This window comes from Micropterus salmoides, unplaced genomic scaffold, assembly GCF_014851395.1.
Source record: "Micropterus salmoides isolate LMB-PRFRI ecotype aquatic unplaced genomic scaffold, ASM1485139v1 Ms_hic_scaffold_2, whole genome shotgun sequence".
NCBI classification, from domain to species: domain Eukaryota; kingdom Metazoa; phylum Chordata; class Actinopteri; order Centrarchiformes; family Centrarchidae; genus Micropterus; species Micropterus salmoides.
The window spans coordinates 50,519,237-50,535,459 of record NW_024041150.1 but is presented as its reverse complement, the minus strand read 5'-3'; the positions used below and the strand labels follow the sequence as shown (position 1 = coordinate 50,535,459).

At 43.9% G+C, this 16,223-nt stretch overlaps 1 protein-coding gene across 2 annotated transcripts in view; it reads left to right on the top strand.

Annotated features, from left to right (window-relative positions):
- The window catches only part of LOC119912600 (NF-X1-type zinc finger protein NFXL1-like), a 29,345-nt gene that overhangs the window by 10,452 nt on the left and 2,670 nt on the right, over positions 1-16,223 (top strand). For both annotated transcript variants that reach the window (XM_038731872.1, XM_038731871.1), the window contains exons 12-22: positions 234-358; positions 432-554; positions 1,245-1,335; positions 6,219-6,339; positions 6,419-6,575; positions 7,464-7,555; positions 11,425-11,446; positions 11,884-12,006; positions 12,667-12,821; positions 13,409-13,478; positions 15,691-15,795. In XM_038731872.1, coding sequence (XP_038587800.1) covers positions 234-358; positions 432-554; positions 1,245-1,335; positions 6,219-6,339; positions 6,419-6,575; positions 7,464-7,555; positions 11,425-11,446; positions 11,884-12,006; positions 12,667-12,821; positions 13,409-13,478; positions 15,691-15,795 — 1,184 coding nt within the window. The remainder of the gene's footprint in view (positions 1-233; positions 359-431; positions 555-1,244; positions 1,336-6,218; positions 6,340-6,418; positions 6,576-7,463; positions 7,556-11,424; positions 11,447-11,883; positions 12,007-12,666; positions 12,822-13,408; positions 13,479-15,690; positions 15,796-16,223) is intronic.

The window sequence follows — 16,223 nt, the reverse complement described above, 5'->3', positions numbered from 1 at the left end:
GTCAGCTAGCTATTTATGGAAACCTCTGAGTTCATGTGGATAAAAGCAAACTCATAAATACATGTTTGAGTGCAGAAGGGAGTTCTGTTTGCTCAAAGTACAAGATCATTTCTGTGATAATGATTCAAAGAATGATGGATCTTCTGTGTGCTTCAACACGTCAGAACTTCTTGTAAACAAACAATAAATAAAATCGCACACTCCTCTGTCTCACTCTCTGCTGGTGCTTCCAGAGTCGTCTCTGCCGTGCACAGAGGAAGTGTTGCCGTGCGGCGACACATGTGACCGCCGGCTGTCGTGCGGGAAACACACCTGTTCAATGAGGTGTCACAGAGGGAGCTGCGAGACCTGCAGACAGGTGACACACACACACTCAAAGAGAGAGACACACACACACAGAAACACACTGACGCTCTCTGTCTGTCTGTCAGGAGGTGGAGAAGGAGTGCAGGTGCGGTAAATACAGGAAGCTGATGCCGTGTCATAAGGAGTACCTGTGTGACTCCAAATGTCCCCAAACCAGAAGCTGCCAGAGACACCAGTGCAGGAGGAAGGTGAGCCTCGTCATCACCTCGTCTGTCCGCTCCAGATCACTCAGTTATTCATGAGGCTGTAAAGTGTCAGAGAAAGTCTAAACACACAGTGAGAGTTTGACAACAATCCTGATAATCAATGAATTATTTATATTTATCCATCACAACACCAGCCTGCTGACCCTCGTGTCCACTGACTCACATCTGTGTTGTGGTTCAGACGTCCACAGGAAGCGTTTCACAGTAGCTTAGAAACACGTCTCACAGTCAGTCAATTCTACCACGTACGAGGCTCTGATTCCCGAACCGACAGATTTTAGTTTTTGTGTTCAGATCAGTCCTGGATGTGTGTGTGTGTGTGTGTGTTTCCTGTGGCGTAAATGTCAGGTGTCTAATCTGTGTGTGATCTGATAGTTAAAGGTTGGCTGAAGGTTTCTTTGTGATGTGACAGGAGTCTGTTATCAGACACAGTGAGCTGATAGGAACGTTTCATCTCTCTGGATCGTTTTCAGTCTTTATAACTTCACCTCTGAGGTTTTTACCTTCTCTCAGAACAAGTGAAAAGCTGAACAGCAGAGGAAAGGTCCTTCACTGTGGAGGCAGAGAGTCAGGAGAGAAAACGTTCTGTGAAATTAAACGAGCGATGTTTAAATCTTTCTGCTGTTTGTTCTCCTTTTTAAACTCCGTTTCCCACGATGCCTTGTGTCTCAGTGCTGCCCTGGTAACTGCCCGCCATGTGACCAGAGCTGTGGACGAACTCTGGGGTGTCGCAACCACAAGTGTCCCTCTGGCTGTCACCCAGGTAACGCACACGCACACACGGCGGCTCCTGAGTGTCTCTTTATGATGAGTTTGTTGCTTCTGTCCTTCCACAGCGTGAATGTTGAGTTTAGATTAGCGCTGCAAGTGGCCATCCTTTTCATTAGTGAATAAATCAGATTCTTTATCGGCCCTTTTTTGGAAATCTGTGCACAGCCTCACCTGAAAACAGCATGAACATCATATATCAGACATTTAGACTCAAATTGACACCAATCAAAGATCCTTTCTCACTTAGCGAGAAGTTTTGTCAAAGTCCTTGTAGACAAGTCCCGCCGCTCGGCAGACATCTTGGCAGCTATTTCAGGCTAACGAGACCGGGGGCCAAATCACAGACACTTCCTAACCAGCAGCTCCTATCCTAACTGCTTAGTAACCATGGCAATAAGGGTTAGGAGCTGATTTAGGAATAAGGCCATTACAGATTAACAGTTCCTAAATCCTTTCTAAAGACAGGAAAAATAAACTGTTAAACTGTCCTAACTTTTACTTTTCCGCCAGGTAGTGTTTATTATCATTTAATCCACATGGCTGCTCTTTTATCGCTTATACAAAATCAATAAAATGTCAACAGGCGCAACTTATTAATTGATTCTACAGACGTGTTTGATGACAAAACACTCGTTAGCTGAAAGGCTGTAGGCGATGCAACGCTAGATAATATCTCATTATAGGCCCATAATGTAAAGGCTTGACGTAACATAAGGATCCTAATGCAAGTCTTTGATAGGAGGAGATCGTTAAATTCAAGAAATACATGACGTTGGCATTTATTAATATTATTATTATTATTATTTTCCGAGAAGACGGGTTTCTGCCGGGGTCAGTGAGGAAACACAGGAGGAGCCACCTCCGGTTTCTTCTGCTCGTTGGACACAACAGTTGCCTTTCTCTTCGCATCACTAGCATCAGTGCTCTGCTGGATGAATAAAGTATATCTATTATAAATGCGGCGGCGACTGTCTCTCTCTCTCTTTAATCTCCCGAGTTAAGCATTACGTGGATTTGGATTTCTGGACGGAGGTTACCAACACCTCTAATTCATCTGACTTGAAGTTCTGAAGTTTCATTTAAAAAAACGACCAAAAAACAGCGATTAAAAGCCGTTTAGCTCGGCGAGATGAGAAAAGTGGCATCGGTTGCTAGGTAACAGACACAAAAGTTGATAACCGACGTTGGATTGAGTATTTAGGGTTTCCTAACCTGAGATAAGATAGGATTCCTAAAGTTAGTTAGGATTTGCTTCAGTAATGAGAGAGTGACTGATAAGCACACAGAACAGCACACATTAACCATTTAGTCTGTAAGACTTCAGGAATTCATGAGAAATGTCCAAAGCAGGGCTCCATTTAAAAGTATTAGCCGCTAACAGCTAATTTAGTAGCTGAACGAGCTGTTAGCAGCTCCTGTTGGCGGTTTACTCAGAAATGTACAGACAGCTGTCACTGGATCACTGTGATGCTGAAGAAAACCTCGGCCTGTCTAAGTGGGTTTATGGAGGTTTAGTCGTGGTGGACGTCAGCGGATATTGATAGGGACGTCTCACTGAATCTAACAAGACGTGTGTTCAGATCTGGCTGCGTGATGAAAATGAGATCTGACACAAACTGCAGCAATTAAAACGCCGCGCTGACCTCCGCGAGCTGTGTGACGTCAGCTGAGGTGCTCTGTTATAACAAGCTGCAGGAAAACATGAACTTTAATCTGACAATTACGAGTTCGATCCAACACACACACACACACAGAGCACGTCACGTCACATTATTGTCCGTCAGATATGTTGTGATTTGTTGAGGAAGTCTCAGCTGGGGAAAGGTCAAAGGTCAAATTCAGGAAAATTCTGACCCATAGCACCTCCTGAAGTGTGTGTGCTGACATTTGTTCCAGTTGATAGCGCTGGAAACACACGCACAGTTGAATGTGTGTGTTTGGGAAACTGTTGACCTCCTGCTTCCTGCCAAACGTCATTAATCCCTTTCACTGAAGACGTGTGTGTGTGTGCATGTATTACTCCTGTTGTGAAGACGTCTGTCTGCCGACACATTTCAGGACTCGACAAAACGCACGTCCTCATAACATTAACTCATTAAATGTTTGGGTGAATACTCTGTTTAAGGTCCAGGGAAGTCGAAGTAATGTCCTCTGAAGGGATGGAAACACGACCGTGTGTGTGTCTTCCTGCCTCCGTTGTTCCCTGATTGGGCGATAAGGGATAATTAATGCGTCTGTTTTCTTCCTGATTGGCCAAATAGATTAAAGTTAATTTATTTGTGTGTCCGCGTGCTGATTGGCTGCTCTGACCTTTAAAGGGGGAACAGTTAGAAGGTCGCACCGCAGCCAACGCAGATAACAGCCGACACTGAGGCCTCTCCGTGTGTGTGTGAGTTTGGTATTTAGTTCAGATGCAGAGCCGAGATGACACTTTGCAGCGAGATCGCCTAACCTGCTCCGGAGGAGGTAGACCCTACGCAGGAGTATATAATATATAACTCAAGCTTCAGAGAGGAAACAGGAACTGATGAAGAAAACCCGAGTTAACAAAACACACCAAACTGATCCAGAGGAAGTGAAAAGATTTCATCAGGCTTAATTGACGTTGTCGTAGTTGACTCCACTTCGTCAGCTTTGAAGTCTTTTTATCAAAGAACCAGATATTTTCTAACTACAGGTGCAAATATTGATCATGCAAAGCAGATCAGGGATCAGCCGTCAACGGACAGATCCACGTTAAAACCAGTTTCTTTAACTTGACGTGGAGCCGTCTGTCCCTGAGGCAGTTAACATGTGTTAGTGACGGGTGATTTAGGCCCCGTCCACACTGCTGTGTTTTAATGTGGAAACGGAGAATTGAAACGAATACGATATTATAATAAAAAGCGCATCTAGTGGCCGTTCAGGTACGCTGGACATGCAGATGGTCTATTCCGTAGTTACAGAAGATTTGGGGAAAGTACTACAGACGAAGACCCAGACCAGATTTGATTCTGTCATGGATCCATACCGAGCTGGGACTGTTACTGAATGTAACACAGGAGTTAAAAATGACCGTGGCGGCGGCAGTCGTCGCAAAGTAAACGGTGATAATCACAGTACAAGTTTAGGCTGTAAGTGTTATTTGTACGGTACAGAACGTTTAAAAATACCAACTCAAAAACTCTCAGCAGCATGAAGAAGCTTTGCATGACCTAAAAGACCCAATCAGAGAGCCTGAACGTGAGCGTCTGCGTCACCGTTTCTAAATGTCCTCCGTTTCAAAACGAAAAACGGGGGCGGCAGCGTTTTCAAATGATCTGTTTTAGGTCTTCTGTTTTAGTCTGGACGGGAGGTGCAAACGTAGCAAAAGGTCTCGGTTTTCAAACCAAAACGCAGTAGAGTGGACGGGGCCTTAACGTGCCGTCATTGTAACTGGAGAAAACGAAGGCACTGAGACGTCTGCAGTCGACCGTACTGTTACAAAGACTGAAGGAGAGATTTATTTAATCAGTTTAGATCCAGATCCAAGATGGCGTCTACTCTGGAGCTTAACTTATCTGTGTGAGCTGTGACTGACACCCACTCAGCGCTCGCTGCTGGTAAACACTCAGCCTGTTATGTTGAGAGAGCGAGAAGCCTCGGCTGAGTGTCAACTGACAAAATCCAGACAGACGCTTATTATTAGAACATTAACTTGGAGTAAATACAGAAAGCAGCTGTCAGGAGAACCAAACAGTCAAAAGACTGGAGTGTAATATAACTTTTAACTTTGTTCAACAGAAAGAAATAAACAGAACGTAGTTTTTCGTCTTTGTCTGTGTCGGTTACTTATGAACACAGAGAATCAGATGAAGAATAATCAGTGTTTTTAGGTAATTAGACAAAATGAAAATCAGGATGTTGGAGGATAGGGTCACAGTGCTGAGCAGCAGTTAGATTTCTGCATGATCGCTGAAAGAGGGTTCCCTCGCTGTGGTCGTTCCTCCTGTGCTGTAAGTGATGGAGGAAAACCTGCTCGACAGTTTATCTGGAGCTGGAACGAGGCTTCAGGCGACACCGTCCTGTGGTCACTCTGTCAGATTAGGAAATTAAATTCATACATTCTTCCTGTGACTCGGCCGAGAGACGTGACCGCCTACGTGTTGGTCTCAGATAGAGCAGGGCAATGAAACAATAATGCTAATTATCGCAATAACATTTCCCACAACAACAATATAACAAATGTTCAGTGAATGTTCGATTTAATTCATGTGAATCACGAGTGAATCAGCACTTAACGTTTCTATTAAGATATTTATTTTGTTGAGGAAAATGCATATTAGTGTTCATTATAAATGTTTTGAATGTTCAGATTTGTTTGTGACATGATCCACTGTTGACCAGAAAGAAAACCACATAATTAACCAACTGGTTTCTTCAACTTTCACTCAGAAGCAAAAATCAGCCTTTAAACTCGAAACAAATATCCTGATAATTTTTAACATCAATGAAATTACATTTTTTAGTGTGATAACATTTTTGGCCTGCTCCCAGACCAATCACAGCTTGCCGTTTTTCCCTGCCTGCGTGATGTCATCTGGAAGCAGGAGCGAGGAAAGGACTTCCCGGAACACAACTGTTAACAAAACAATGGCGTCTGAGGCGGCTGGACGTGCATGATGCTGGAAACCAAACTTTTCCTCTGTTTCACAGGCGCACCTCGCAGCAGCAACATCATTGCTCTTCCTCACAGTCTGTTGTCGTCCACTATGAGACACCACATGGGGAAAAAAACCATCAGGTGTCTCCCCGCGTCAGTCTGGTCGGGTTCTTCCCCGGCTAGTACTGTGTAGTCTGAACCCGTGAATTAATGCTGGAAATAAATAAAATAAATGTGTCTCTCCTGTCCTGCAGGTAGTTGCTATCCCTGTCCGGAGTCGGTGGAGGTCAGATGTACATGTGGCTCCACCGTCTTGGCTGTCCCTTGTGGGCGAGAACGAAGCACCAAACCGCCTCGCTGCAAAGAGACCTGCAGGTAAACTCACACAGAGACACGCACACACCTGATTCCCTCTCAGCAGTGTCTTTAACAGCTCCTCTTTTGTCTCCCCCAGGTGTCCTCCGTCTTGCCACCACCCGACCAGAGAGACCCACCGGTGCCACCCCGGGCCCTGTCCCCCCTGCAGACAATCCTGCCTGCTGCCGCTGCCCGGCTGCAGCCACACCTGCCCTCAGCCCTGCCACGACATGGTGCTGGTCAAGTCCCAGCAGGTAGCTGCCCCAGAAATTATGAAGCTACAGCCAGCAGCTGCTTAGCTTAGCATAAAGACAGGCAGCCTGGCTCTGTGTAAAGCAAACAAAATGCACCTACCAGCACATGTAAAGCCCACTGAATAACACCTGGACCAGAACTGAAGCGTAACGACGACTCGATATGTGAGAGAGTGATCTGGATCTTCTCATCTAACTTCCTGCAATAAAGTGAAAAAGTGTAATTCTCAAAATGAGAGCACATTTATAATAATATATTTATTTGTACCGCACTTTTCATTGTACTTTTACAGCATCGATGCCAAACGTGGACACACACACACACACAGCATCTCGCACAGTGGTAAACTAATAAAGCACAGAACAAGTCCATGTACAAGTAAAATGCATTATGCATCACATAGTAGTTTGAATTGAGTAAATAAAACATAAATCAGTCAATATAAAAATAATAGAATAAATTACTTTTATTTATTACAACTTTATGTTATTTGTTCTGTGCTGTAGTTCTTCGATTTTCTGCTCCTTCTGCAGTGTTTTGTACTTTTTTTACATTTATTTGATCACTTTAGTTAATTCAGATTCGTATTACAAACAATCAACAAATAATCTGTAATAAATCATTATTAGAGCTGACATAAAAAAATGCTTCCCAGCAGAAGATAAAGTGGTTAAAATGAGCACCCCTGTGACAAGCTGCATGATAAAGTGATGAACACATTAGTGCTTCAGTAATGCAGATGACTGACTTGATGAAGAGCTCATCATCAGCATCTTATCGCTGTCATCAGTCACATAAAATGAAATTTCCTGTTTTCTTTCTGAACAAAATAAATGATGTTTGGAGAACCTCTCTGACATGTTTTCTTGGTGTGTTTGTGTGTGTAGGTGCAGTTGGCAGGTCCGTGGGAGCAGCCGTCTGAACCAGCGTTTGTGAAGAAAGCTCTGCCATGTCCGCCGTGTCAAGTACCGATACCAACGCAAGTCACACACACACACACACACACACACACACACACACACTCCATCTCCTAAAAAAATAGCACAGCAGATAAAGGCCGGGTGAGATACATGAATCAAACCATGACTCACATGATAAATTCACTGTTATTGTTCACTAACAGCTACTTTAGATGTTTCATGTGTGACAGCTCAACTTGGAAAAACACGCTGAAGATCTGACTAGAATTAACTAGTGAGAAAACTATGTATGGCGTCATGACTCTGTGGAACATTTTAAAATAAAGTTCTGGATCTGTCCAGGCCAGTGTTAGAGCTTTAACAGTTCTCATCATAATTAATTGGAGGTTAATATGTGCTGTAGTGCACAGGTGAAAGGAACAAAATGAAACAAAGCAGAGAAGGTCGAGTTTCACAGGGATTTAACTTCCTGAAAAATTAAAATGATTGTTCTTGTCCCCAACACACACACACACCCACACACACACACCCATTGCACACAAATTGCGAAGTGTTTTGTTTCTGTCACGGATCATTAGACCTGAGATTAAAAAACACACTGCATGCTGAGTGTGTATGTGGATAACAGTTGTGTATGCCAGTTCCCTGCAGCTCTGTGACGCAATAAGCCAACACCAACCATCTGTGTGTGCGTGTGTGTTGATGTTGAGGATCCTCAGGCCAAGAGACACAAACAGGACTGACTGTGTGTGTGTGTGTGTGTGTTTGAGGTATTAATGTGCATTCATACATATGTATTCAGACAATATTTTTTACAGGACGCATTATAATTGATTGGAAGTAAATGGAAATGAAAGTGGAATTTAAGTGAAAGGAATTTACAGAAGTGATCTGGATAAATGGAGGTCATTAGTTTCACTCAACTGATATTATTCTGAGAGGGAGGTGAAGCAAATTAACAAAAACCATTTAGTTTTCTTCAACAATATGTAATTAGCTTTGGGTATAATGTAACTTTAACATTAATGCCAATACAGCTTATTTTTGAGATGAATTGAGACGGATAGAGATAAATGAAAATGACGTTAATGAAAGTGGTCAAGTAAAGAGAAAGATTCGTTTCAAAATTAAGGGAATGAATGTAAACAAATGTAAATGAATGGGATATATCAAAGTAAGAAAGGATGCCACACAATCTCTGTGCTCTACACTAAGCTCGCGCCTGGATAGCCTGTGTCCTCTATCCACCAAGCCTGCTCGCCCACACCAGCCCCACCCGTGGCTAACTGATACCATCCGTGGGCTGAGTACTGATCTCAGAGCGGCTGAAGGAAAATGGTGAAAAACCAAAGCCCCCGCCGACCTTAAGGGCTACCAATTGCTCCTATCCTCCTTCTTAACAAGCATCAGTGCTGCCAAAACTGCGTTCTATAATGACAGAATAAGCAGTGCCACTGACTCAAGGAAATTATTTTCCACTTTTAAAGCGCTACTAAATCCTCCTCCACCACCCACAAACTTGTCTGCTGATACTTTTGCTGCCGCCTTCACAGGCAAAGTGGAGGCTATAACTAGCTAACACTCAACCTCAACCATTGTAGCAGTCCTACTACATCTTTTCCCCTGCCCTTCCAGGTCAGTGGTTGTTCACTCTCCTCATTTACTCCTCTCACAGAGCGCAAAGTTTTAGAACTCTTGACCCGTAGCAGTCCAACTACATGCCCACTGGACCCGATTCCTATGAATCTCCTCCAAGCCATACCTCCTACTGTGGTCACGACAATCACTCATGATAAATACTTCTCTGGCTTCAGGAACCTTTCCGACCACCTTCAAAAGGGCTCAGGTTACACCCTTGCTCAAAAAGCCCTCACTTGAACCAACTCAAGTTGAGAATTATCGACCAGTGTCTCTTCTACCTTTTTTATCCCAAACTATTGAACGGGCAGTATTCAAACAGGTCTCAGAATTCCTCTCAGGGAATGACCTCCTATATCCATATCAGTCTGGTTTTAAGAGTGCCCACTGTACTGAAACGGCTCTTCTGTCTGTAACAGAAGCCCTAAGGTCAGCTAAAGCTGCAGCCCAATCCTCGGTTCTTATCCTGCTTGAGCTATCAGCTGCCTTTGACACAGTCAACCACAGGACCCTGCTATCTGCTCTCTCAGCAATGGGCATCTCAAGTAAATCACTCCTGTGGTTCGAATCCTACCTCTCGGGGCGTTCCTACAATGTTTTGTGGCAAGGACAATTATCCTCCTCCCACTGCCTCTCCACAGGGGTGCCCCAAGGCTCAGTGCTTGGGCCCCTTCTCTTCTCAATTTACACCACCTCACTGGCGCCGATCATTCGCTCGCACGACTTCTCTTACCACTGCTACGCAGACGACACGCAACTCTACCTATCCTTCCCGCCAGGCGATCCCACTGTCTTGGCGCGGATCACGTACTGTCTATCGGACATATCTGCATGGATGAAGGCTTGCCACCTTCAACTAAACCTCTCTAAGACTGAACTCTTGGTCATTCCAGCCAAGCAATCTATCCACCATAATATCAAACTACAAATTGACTCCGCAACCATCACTCCAACCAAGGTGGTGAGAAACTTGGGTGTCATGATTGATGACCGGCTGTCCTTTTCAGACCATGTTGCTGCTGTCTCTCTGTTATGCCGCTTTGCTCTATACAACATGAGGAAAATCAGGCCCTACCTCACTCAGTACGCCTCCCAGCTTCTGGTACAGGCCATGGTTATCTCTCGCATCGACTATTGCAATGCTCTCCTAGCAGGTCTTCCAGCTTGTGCGGTGAAACCCTTACAAATGGTTCAGAACGCAGCAGCACGTCTGGTTTTTGATCAGCCCAAAAGGGCTCATGTCACTCCATTACTCAGTGACCTCCACTGGCTCCCGTGGCCTCCAGAATCAGATTCAAGTCACTAATGCTTGCATACAGAGGGACTACTGGGTCTGCACCCATCTACCTAAACTCCATAATACAAACTTACGTTCCTTCTCGGCCGCTACGCTCATCCAACGAACGCCGCCTGACTCTGCCATCCCTTCACACAAAGCAATCCCAGTCCCGGCTATTCTCATCTGAGACACCACGAGCTACCACACGCCATCAGAGCAGGGGCGTCCCTCTCTAACTTCAAGAAGCTCTTGAAAACTTATCTCTTCCGAGAACACTTCCTCTTATAACGCTTCTAACTCCTAATCTCTAACATGCACTTCCTGTGCTCTTCTTCTTCTGTCCCCTACAATGATCTTGTTTTGATTGCACTTTTTGTTAACTCTTACTTCCTTCCCTAGGTATTTACTCCATTGATGTGATATGTACTATGAGCTCTTACTAGTATTTATTGCTGCTCTTACTAGTATGTATTGTCAGTTGTAGATCTGTAGTTGATGCTCTGTTGATGCTTGTATGTTGTTCCTCAAGCGTCTACCAAATGAGTAAATGTAAAATCTAAATGTTAGTGAATGGGAGTCTTCAGTCATTAAAGGGATTATACTAAGAAGGAAGTTAATGGAGGTAAATGGAGCTTAAAATATGGACGGCACAAACGAAATAAAGAGAGATTTTTTTCAAAGTTAAGGGAATAAATGGAAGTGAATGGTCAAATGAAAGGGATAAATCAAAGTAACAAAGGATGGAAGTGAATGGGAGTCTTCAGTCATTAAAGGGATTATACTCATTAATGGAGGTAAATGGAGCTTAAAATATGGACAGGACAAAAGGAAATAAAAAGAAACAATTTGTTTCAAAGTTAATGGAATGAATGGAAAGAAATGGAAATGAATGTGATGACTGGAAGTGAATGGTAGGTACAGTAGCAGTCAACAGTGATGTTGAAAACAAACAGGTGAAAGGAATGAATAAAAATGAATGTGACATTTATTTTTTCTGTATTTGTCTTTCAGGGCCTGTTTCGGAGAACATGAGGTATCGTTTGTCTTAACCTTCCCTTTTCTTTCTGAAGTATTCATGTTTGTCTCCTTCTTTTAAACCCAGTTTAACCAGTTCATCACCATTTACTCACAGACTTCATGTTTTTAGATTGATTGCTTCCTCCCTCCACTCCCCTTTTTTATCTGTAGAGCTGTTCCCTCTCCCTCCTCGGTGTTTTCTTTTCCGTCTTGTTCCCTGTTTCCAAACGTCGTCCATTATTAGTTTGTCCTCCTGACCTCCTCCTCATTCACTCCCTCTCTCCCTATTCGTCTACTTTGTCCTTCTCTGTCTCTCTCATATAATTCGCTCCTGCATTTCATCCCATTTAGTTGCTTGTTATTCAACACACACACACTCATTCACCTTCAGACGAGGTCAAAAAATGCTTGTGGTTTCAAAGATGTCTGTACCGTACTCTGTGTGGTGATCAGGTCAGTCCGGTGCCGTGTCATCGACGGGGGCGATTCTCTTGTAAACGACCCTGCGGACGACCTTTGACCTGCGGGAACCACAATTGCAGCCGGGAGTGTCACCTGGTTACCAACGGCAAGCAGGTGAGCCAGGGGCAAGGCCAGTTTACTGCATATGTGTTGCTCATTTCAACAACAAGGCAAGTCAAAAGGCTTTACGCAAAACACAAAAGCAACATAGGCAAATATAAAAAGACATTTAAATACAATTGCAGAAGAGTTAAATAGAAATAAAACAGGACAGTAAAGTTATAGAGCAGTGTAAAATACAAGCCTCACGTTTGATTTAATAAAGGCTGCAGCAGGAAAAATAAAGCGAGGGGCTCAGTAGGATGTTCATTAATGCTAAAAGTGAGAAGATTCATTATAATAAGTGTAGTTTTATAAAATCTGTAAACCTATGTATACTTTATATGTATACTTTATAATGCTCGTGACCACTTTGTGTGTGTTTTTAGAGCTGCAACAATCAGTCGGTTAATTGATTAGACGACCAAGAGAAAATCAGAAATTTCTAATCCTTCGATTGTTTCAGCTTCTCAAAGGTGGGAATGACTTCTCGTCTTTGTCTCAGTTTATTGTAAACTGAATAGTTTTTTCGACTGTTTGTCAGAAAAAACACGACATTTGATGATGAAAATAATAGTTGCTGTGCAGCAAAGCGCGTCCACGCTGTGTTCGGCGAGCTGGATGTCAACTGGATAGCTGATCAGACCAATCAAATCAATTACTCTCTCTCTGCAGTGTGAGGTGTGTGAAGAGGCCTGCTCTAAGCCCCGCCCCCCCGGGTGCCCCCACACCTGCTCCCGCCCCTGTCACCCCGGCAACTGCCCCCCCTGCAGCCAGATGATCCGCCAACGCTGCCACTGCAAGATCAGCGTGCTCTACGTGGAGTGCACGTCAGTACACACTCACCTTAAATGCTTTTATTTTGTCTTTTTCCGTCTTGTTGTTTGTGCTGAAATGTTATTGGTTGATTGATTAATGAGAAAGTATTGATTAAAGAGTAACGGCTGGTAAGAAAACCCCTTTGGGTCAGTGTATAAACATTAAAGCTGGAGACAGCAGGAATCCTGGAGGAACACTGGAGATATGTTTACATTTGTAAAGCAGTCTTGTTTAAGCTAACAGGGCGTCATGTTTAGCTTTAAAGCAGCTATAATGTAAATTTATTATAACGGTGTATGAAATAACCGTGTGTCTCTGGTAAGTTACCTTTTTACTGTTCTGGTTCGCTCTCCATAGCGTCGTTGTCCGAGGGAAAGCTGTAAAAGCCACTGTTCGCTACATGTTGAGCAGAAAACAACAGACAGACACAGTTAGAGACCCGCTGGGCAACATAGTGGAGCATTTAGCAACTAACGAGCCAGATATTTGCCTTCAGGGGCTCCTGGAGACCAAAAAGAGAGCGACACTGTTGGAAACACTGTTTGAGCACAAGTTCGACATAGCAGCTTAAAGCTGATGTGTTGAATACTCTCTGCAGGAAGTTGACATCAGCTGATGAACGGACGAAGGTGCAGTTGGGCTCCTGCAACAACCAGTGTCCTAAACAGGTGATCTCACACACACACACACACACACACACACACTGACAAAACTAACGTCCATCTATGGAGACCTCGGCCCCTTTGCATCATGGGATTTGTTTATCAGACATGAGAAGTGGAGTCACCTGCCTCCCAGTAGAGTGCGTGTCATCATGCAGAACACGTTCTCCACCTACAGCGCTGGAAGTCACACTGTTCCTTCCTTCCTTCCTCTCTACAGCTCTCATCCTTTCTTTCCTTCCCTACTTTCCTTGACTCCTTTTGTTTTTCTTCCTTTCCGATCAATTATCAATAATGGTCATTGTCATTGGAGTAGGAACACAATACCATCCATTTGTCTTTCTTTCTCTCTCTCTCCCCAATAATCAATTTAGCTCTGTGGCGCCAGACAACACACACGCACACACACACACACTGACACACACAAACACACACACAAACACAAACACACACACACACACACACACACACACACACACACACACACACAGAGTCTCTCTAGCAGTGTGTTTTGCTTTCACCTGGGAATGATTTAGCGTTTTCATTCTGTCACTTACTGGCACTGACACACACTCACACACTCTCTCTCTCTCGAAAGAACACAGTCAAATGTTTGTTTTCAGAGTGTGTGTGTGTGTCTGTCTGTCAGAAGACTGTTTTCACAGTCTGCAGAAACTTAAGCTCCTAAAATCCCCAACACACACGCACAGTTGGAATAACAAACATATGCAGTGGTATGTTTACACACACACAGAGCCCTGACTGATTTCTTGATAAATTTGGTTCACATACTAAAATGTTATTTTCCAGTTCAGTTGAAGAGACATCAAGATGTTTGGAGAATAAACAATCTCGATTTTTTTTACACGGTGCGTCTTATTTGAATAGGCGGCGACGTAACGGGACACGGTGCGTCTTATTTGAATAGGCGGCGACGTAACGGGACACGGTGCGTCTTATTGGAATAGGCGGCGCCGTAACGGGACACGGTGCGTCTTATTTGAATAGGCGGCGACGTAACGGGACACGGTGCGTCTTATTTGAATAGGCGGCGCCGTAACGGGACACGGTGCGTCTTATTTGAATAGGCGGCGACGTAACGGGACACGGTGCGTCTTATTGGAATAGGCGGCGACGTAACGGGACACGGTGCGTTTTATTGGAATAGGCGGAGACGTAACGGGACACGGTGCGTCTTATTTGAATAGGCGGCGACGTAACGGGACACGGTGCGTCTTATTTGAATAGGCGGCGACGTAACGGGACACGGTGCGTCTTATTGGAATAGGCGGCGACGTAACGGGACACGGTGCGTCTTATTGGAATAGGCGGAGACGTAACGGGACACGGTGCGTCTTATTTGAATAGGCGGCGACGTAACGGGACACGGTGCGTCTTATTTGAATAGGCGGTGATGTAACGGGACACGGTGCGTCTTATTTGAATAGGCGGCGACGTAACGGGACACTGTGCGTCTTATTTGAATAGGCGGCGATGTAACGGGACACGGTGCGTCTTATTTGAATAGGCGGCGACGTAACGGGACACGGTGCGTCTTATTTGAATAGGCGGGACATGGTGCGTCTTATTTGAATAGGCGGCGACGTAACGGGACACGGTGCGTCTTATTTGAATAGGCGGGACATGGTGCGTCTTATTTGAATACGCTGTGATGTAACGGGACACGGTGCGTCTTATTTGAATACGCTGTGATTTGTGGTTGAGCTGTGATGGATCTTTATGGATGAGTTGGGGAAAAAAATAAATCCACTGCAACTTTTGAGACTGTTTAACAGGGATTTAAAATAAGTTCTAACTAAAGATGTTAAACACAAAAGAGGGCAAATGGTCATAATTACAGAGAAAAACTGCTGTGGAACAGAGTGTTTGTTTCCAGCATTTTGTTTCTATCTGCATATCTGAAACGTGTCACGTACAGAGCTGGATTTTAAGCCAAACTGCGCAGTAAAATTGAATTATTCCTGCTTCGAAATGCAGACTGATGGTTCTGAGTTTTAGTCGTCCAGGAAAGATTCGTTGATCAAAGAGAAAAACAAAAGGAGAGAGACAGTTTGTTTTCACTGATGTAACAGGCCATTTCATGTTTCCTCTGGAGAAACCCCAGACTCTTTGTTCCCGTCTGATCCCTGGAAAACGTTTCTGCCTCGCCGAGAGAATCAGAGTGTGATGGAAGTGTGTTTATTCTCTCTGTGTGCAGCTGAGCTGTGGCCATCGCTGTAAGCAGGTGTGTCATCCAGGAGTGTGTGAGGAGAAATGTCAGCAGAAGGTGAAGCTCCGATGTCCCTGCAAGAGGATCAAGAAGGTGCACCATGGTTATTCTTAGTTTAATGTCCTTTCAACTTAATATGTGAGAAATTCATTTATTTCCAGGATAAAAACCCCTTGAGATGTACCATCTCGTTTTCGAGGGGGTCCTGACCAAAGACACACAATAATGTAAAAATACACAATATATACAGCAAACATCAAACACACAATAGTAAACATTTCAAGAATACAAAAAATAAACAAAATATAAAGACATTTACTCATCACCTTGCACATGCCACAAACTCTAGACACCAACACTAATAGTAAAAACAGTAGAGTCTAACAGTAAGTAGCAATAATTAACAGGAGCAGTCTGTTGTAAGGTGAATGATAAGAGCATTCTTAAATGAACCTAGATACTTGTTGATGTCAAGAAAATTGGTAGATTGTTCCAGTCTCTAGGAGCCTTAACCACAAATG